Here is a 6,510-nt window from a genome sequence, read left to right on the forward strand (position 1 = left end):
GATGATGATGATGATGATGATGATGATGATGATGATGATGATGATGATGATGATGATGATGATGATGATGATGATGATGATGATGATGATGATGATGATGATATTTATTGTATATATAAGTATATCTTTATCCTTTTACTTGTTTCAGAAGGCAAACCTTTTACTTGTTTCAGAAGGATTTTTAGTTGAATGAATAATTTTTTTTATTGGCTGACATAGGTCATTGAAACTGTAAATGTTGGTAAAGAAACTCTTTCTCTATGGTAACTCCTCTTCCTGTTCTTCTTCATTACAGGAAAATAATGGGTTCCAAGCAAAAATAATGTGCTATCATTGAGTTCTTGATGATGTGGGCAGGGTGCAGGCTATCCAATCTCCACAAAATGCTGCAGGTTATTTGCAGAAATGCACCATTAAAAAGAGTAATGTACAAAGCTGAGTAAAGACATTTAAAAAAGGTGAAACCAGCACCGAAGACAAACTATGCCATGGGAGGCCATCAACTGTGACCACTGACATCAATCACCAGTGAGTAGACAACTTGATTTGCGCAGACAGACAAGTTATAATCCATGGACTTGCTACAAAACTAGACTGTGGCTACAATGAATTACAGAAGATTCTGGAAGACCTTGGATATCAGAAATCATTCATCTTCACAGTTGACACCTGATTTGAAAGAGAGAAGGTTGAAAATCTGCTCACATCTGCTGAAAGTATTTGAAACCAGTGAAATAAAATTTTACTTGATTGAGCGACAGAGGATGCAGTGTGGCTGTGTCTTTTATGATCTGAAAATGAAGATTCTTCAAGGCCTAAGAAGTTCAAGAACTAGTGATTGGTGCCAAAAGTTGTGGTGACTGTTTGTTTTTTTTTGTTTTTTGTTTTTTATACCAAGAGCACCATTCTGTTTGATTTTCTTGAATGTGACTGTACACTGAGACACTTGAAAGTTTTAAAGAGACTATTCAGAGGAAGAAATTGAACAAGAATCTGAAAATGATCCACATTCCCCATGACAATGCTTGACCACATGCATTTTTGGCAACAAATCAGACAACTGGAAAATTAGGTTGGTCAGTGCTACAGCCCTCTCCATTGTACAGCCTTGATCTAGCACCCTCTAACTTTCATCTCTTTAATCCAAGGACAACAATTTGATGGCACAGATAAGGTGAAAGTGACTGTGAAGAAGTGGATACAAGAGTGCACCTCTGAATTTTTTTCAAAGAAGATTTGAGTTTAGTTCATTGATAGCATACATGCATTGCTTTTAATGGAAATTATGTTGAGTAGTACCTTTGTATAAAGAAAGAGTTACTCTACCAGCATGTACAATTTGAATGACCCATGTCAGTCAGCTAAAATTTTAGGCCCACTTTTTCATCAATTTCAGGACAACCCGCATATGTGCACATGTGTGTGTGTGTGGGGGTACAAATCTAATATCATTTTAATTACACGTTTCATTATAACATAAGAAATACATTTTATGAAAATAAATATTAATATTGATGATAATAAAAGGCAGCAAGTTAGCAGAATTGTTAGCACACCAGACAAAATGACTAGTGCCATTTTGTCCATCCTTACATTCTGACTTCAAATTCCACTGGGGTCCACTTTGCTTTTTATTCTTTTGGGGTCGCTAAAATAAGTACCAGTGGGGGTCAATGTAATCAACTTAGACCCTCCACCCCAAATTGTTGGCCTTATGCCAAAATTTGAAGCCAATATTAATAATAATATAAATATAATAAATTCATAATACATATATACTTACATGTAGAATATCTCTAATGCATAAATTTAAAATAATGCACTTAACTCTTAGAAGAAATTCATTATATATCGCTTAGCGAAAGACAATGAAAGAGAGGGAAAGAAAAAGTTTTAGCTGGGAAAAATACATACAATATAGGAGGAACAATTATTAACATACATTTGTTATGCATTTTCAAATTTCTTTCTGATATATAAAAAAAAAATTGATTTAATATATATATATATATATTTTCTTAAGCTTATGATTTAAAATATGCAATATTTTCTCAAGTAGTATTTTGTATTTTAACATATTTTTATAAATGACATCAGCTGGACTTGAACTCAGAATGTAGAGAGATAATTGGATGTTCTTCACCCTGGCTAGGGTTCAATCCTACCCAGGGCCTGCACTAAGGTGTGTTACAAAAATTTTAACACGGTGGTGCATCAGCATGGCCGCAGCTCTGAGCTGAAACTTTGAAAAGAAAAAAAAAAACTGGAACAAAATATTGCAAGGCATTTTATCTAACACTAACATTACCCCTACTTTCTTACTGGCACTTTATTTTATCAACTCCTGAAGTATGAAATATAATATTGACTTGACTTCTGTAGGACTTGAACTCATAATGTAAATACCGCAAAGCATTTTGTTTCATACACTACTGATTCAGCCAATCCACTTCCCACATAATTGATGATATAAAACATCTGCTACCTGGAATACAGTTCATAACAAAATATGCAATTGTTTTGTGTAGTAGCAATAATAATGCTGATGATAATAATTTTTTTATTTTCATTATAGTCAGGACAAAACAAGTTGCCATATGGAATAATGAATTCCAACAAAAAGTTCCACTGATTTGTGGAACAGATATCATGTCACTTATTTAGCTACTAACTCAACTGACACTGGTTTTTAACGTTTCTTAAACTGTTATTTGATGATGGTATTGGTTATGTCCTTGATTTCTGCTGTACTTTCATCTCTATTTTTGAGATAGACCAAATTTGAAGATTTGTCTGTTATTTTTGCTGCTCTTTTAATATTGTTATTAATTGTGATGACAGCAATTATTTTCTAGGTCCCTTCACTACTTATTAAGTTATTTATGAATCACCTATCCTTCATTTTATTCTCTATTTTAATCTTTTTTTTTTTCTTTTAACCTTTGTTTAATATTTAGGCAAAAACAGTTATATCTGAGGAAGAATTAAAAGAAGGAATTCTTTGGCTGCGACAAACACCTGGGCCTGCATTGCTACAAGTCAAAGTCAATGTAGGTGGACGTAGCAATCTGGGGCGCCCAACACGTACAACCCATGAGAACAAAGCTGATTTCATGCATTTTTTGGCCATAAAATAAAAGCAAGTTGGTGTAGGGAAACATTGTTTACAAACTATGTTTATGATTATTAGTTTATTCGATTTCAGCTATAGATTGCAGCATATATTAGTGAATGAGAGTATCAAAAGAAAATGTAATGGTGGACTAAAGAACAAAAAAATCTTTCCAGTTCTATATTTAATAGATGAGGAATTATGTACATTATTTACATTATTTATATTAGATAGATATTTGTCCTCATCTTGTTTGTTGTTAAGAAAACGTTTTGGCTGATATACCCTCCAGCCTTCATCAGGTGTCTTAGGGAAATTTCGAACCTGGGTTCTCATTCCTAAGGTATTTTTGGATGTTATTATTATTATTATTATTGTTCAGGTCACTGCTTGGAATCAAACTCAGAATCTTGGGGTTAGTAGCCCGCGCTCATAACCACTACGCCATATGCCTGTGGGCAATTATGGAGTGAATTTTAGGGCTTATAAATCTAGTATTTTTCTATCCTTCCTTAATACCAGTTCCCATATGCTGCTCATATCTGCACTCGGTCTGCTTAGGAGGTAGTTGTGTCCTAACATATGTGCTGTTTCTTGTAGTTTTTGTATTTTCCAGTGGTCGCCATTTTTCCATACATGATCAGCTATACCAGATTTATCAATATCTTCTCTTGCCACAGCTTTGCGATGTTTGTCTACCCTTACTTTGAAGGGGCGGCATGTTTCGTCTTTGTATGACCTACCATAGCTGCATGGGATGGAGTACACACAGTCTTTGGTCATATTCTCTTCTATTGGTGGTTTTACTTGAAGGAGATATTTGCTAAGTGTTGTATTGCTCTTGAATACTGTCCTGATGTCATATGGGCCGCATATCTTTCGTATCTTTTCGGAGAGGCCTTTCACATAGGATAAACAGGCTGTGGACAGTTTATTGGCTTCATCCTCTCTCTTCTTCATAATTGGAGTGGATAGAATACTTTTGGGATAGTTGTTGCTTAACAGATCATTATTGAGCTTGCTCATTTCTTCATGGTGTGTATCACGATCACTACTTATATTCTTAGCGATTGTGATACACACCACGAAGAAATGATCAAGGTCAATAACGATCTGTTTAGCAACAACTACCCCAAAAGTATTCTATCCACTCCAATTATGAAGAAAGAGGACGAGGACAATAAACTGTCCACAGTCTGTCTACCCTATGTGAAAGGCCTCTCCGAAAAGATATGCAGCCCATATGACATCAGGACAATATTCAAGAGCAATACAACACTTAGCAAATATCTCCTTCAAGTAAAACCACCAATAGAAGAGAATATGACCAAAGACTGTGTGTACTCCATACCATGCAGCTGTGGTAGGTTATACCAAGGTGAAACATGCCACGCCCTCAAAGTATGGGTAAACGAACATTGTATGAGGAGATATTGATAAATCAGGTAAAGCTGATCATGTATGGAAAAATGGAGAATATGAAAACTAAAAGAAGTAGCACATATGCTTTGGATGATATAGCTCCTGATAAATAGAAAGAGGGGATGTTCATTGTTTTAATACCTTTTATCATAGGTCTGATTAATCAAAGTTAACCTTGTATAAGAAATAAAAAAATACCTCTATGTGATAGATTGACCTGCTGAAATAGCAGCTCAAACTCATATAATGTACACCCTATCTCCTTCTAAAATGGTAGGATACATTGCCTTTGTAGCTCCTGATGTACACAAAGATTGGTAAAATGCTAGAGATAAATAGCAAAATTTACTCCAAATCATACATCCAAACTGTCTTTAAAAAAAGTTCACTTTATACCATCAATATAGTTTTGCAATGCTTAAATAATAGTCATACAACACTGAAATGAATTTTTTCTTTTAAGCTTATAACAAAAATGGTTCATAATGTTCCAAAATATTAGGTTCTGCTTTTATAAAATATATTTCACAATGACATCATTAGATTATTTTCATTGTTGCACAAATTAATATGATGTTTGAAAAAATGTTGCCTGCAGAACCCATAGAGTGGAAACACTTTGTTCTATTTGTATGTGCTTTTTACATGTTATTTCATGCATTTTTGTTTACCTCTCATGAAAAGAAATTATGGATACATGTATTTTTTACCCTAATATATCTAAAAAAAAGTAATTTCATTTATGTCAGCCATATTTTATTTGGATAATTTATAATTTTTCAAAGATATATATATATATATATATATATATATATGTAAATGCATTTAAACAAAACTGATTATTTGCTTTACCTGATAAAATGAACATTAATTTTTTTATGTAAATGAGAAATTGTAATTACTTCTGGGTTGTTCATCTACAATAAGTACTGGGGTCGATTCATTCGACTAAAAATTCAAGGCGGTGCCCCAGCATGGCCTCAGTCTAATGACTGAAACAGGTAAAAGGTAAAAGAAAAAAGATATAAATTATTAACTTCAACTATTTCAGAGAAAATAACATTTAAATTACTACTTATTTTATGCATAAATATTGACAGATCAATTTTCAGTGAATAAAAGGACATTGTTATCTGAATTAAAATGTTACTTTCCATTTATATTAACATGTTTTTTCTTCCACTTCTCACTAACATATAGTTATATTTAAGCCAGAAATAAATTTGACATGCAAAAAATAGCAACCAAATCTTACCCTATTTAAGATTTGGCTACTATAAAAATGGAATAACACAAATAATAATGTAGTCTTAGAAATACTGTGTCTGGATGACATCAATTGATCATATCTACCTGGAATATGTAGCTGCATCTTCAATTGTATGGATATATGATAGACAGGGAAATATTTAAGATAAGCTCCAGCAGTAACCCCAAGAAATTCATGAAAATCAATTTTTCATTGCACAAGTAAATATGTGTGTATATATACATAGGTATATATATAAATAGGCACAGCACCACACCAAACGACAGAGACAGGAGAACAGACAAGGAGACAGTGAACACAAACAGGCTTCAAGCCCAAGCACGTCATACAAAGAAAATGAAACAGATTATCTGTAAATTCTACCTAAATGGTACCTGTTAGCATGGGGAAAAGAGACGAAACTGCAAATTTGCCCATCCCAAACACCACCAGCTAAATAAGGTAGATAACCACTCAACAAAATAAGCGGAAGTGCAGAAAAGGGAGACCAAAAAGCTTAAACCTGCATACCCATAATCCACCAAGAACCAACAGGAATCACAAAGAGAGAAGTCCATATATTCCTTCTGCTCCCAACAAAAGGTTGTATGAACTGCAGCAGCTGAACAGCAAGCTTTTTTTAAGCATGGCCCAGAAAATGGTACATCAGCTAATGGGGATACAGAGGGTACAGAGTCAACACCACACGAACCATTGTCCAAGACCA

The 6,510-nt window shown here is 33.8% G+C and overlaps 1 protein-coding gene across 6 annotated transcripts in view; it reads left to right on the top strand.

Annotated features, from left to right (window-relative positions):
- Positions 1 to 4,367, top strand: part of LOC106874397 (phosphonopyruvate decarboxylase) — a 186,893-nt gene extending 182,526 nt beyond the window's left edge. For 5 of the 6 annotated variants that reach the window (XM_052971685.1, XM_052971688.1, XM_052971687.1 and 2 more), the window contains one exon: positions 2,958 to 4,367. In XM_052971685.1, the coding sequence (XP_052827645.1) occupies positions 2,958 to 3,137 (180 nt within the window). In that variant the 3' untranslated portion in view covers positions 3,138 to 4,367. The remainder of the gene's footprint in view (positions 1 to 2,957) is intronic. The other variant, XM_052971686.1, reaches the window with a different exon arrangement.
- The last annotated feature ends 2,143 nt before the right edge of the window (positions 4,368 to 6,510 follow it).

This window comes from Octopus bimaculoides, chromosome 11 (genome assembly GCF_001194135.2).
Source record: "Octopus bimaculoides isolate UCB-OBI-ISO-001 chromosome 11, ASM119413v2, whole genome shotgun sequence".
NCBI lineage: Eukaryota > Metazoa > Mollusca > Cephalopoda > Octopoda > Octopodidae > Octopus > Octopus bimaculoides.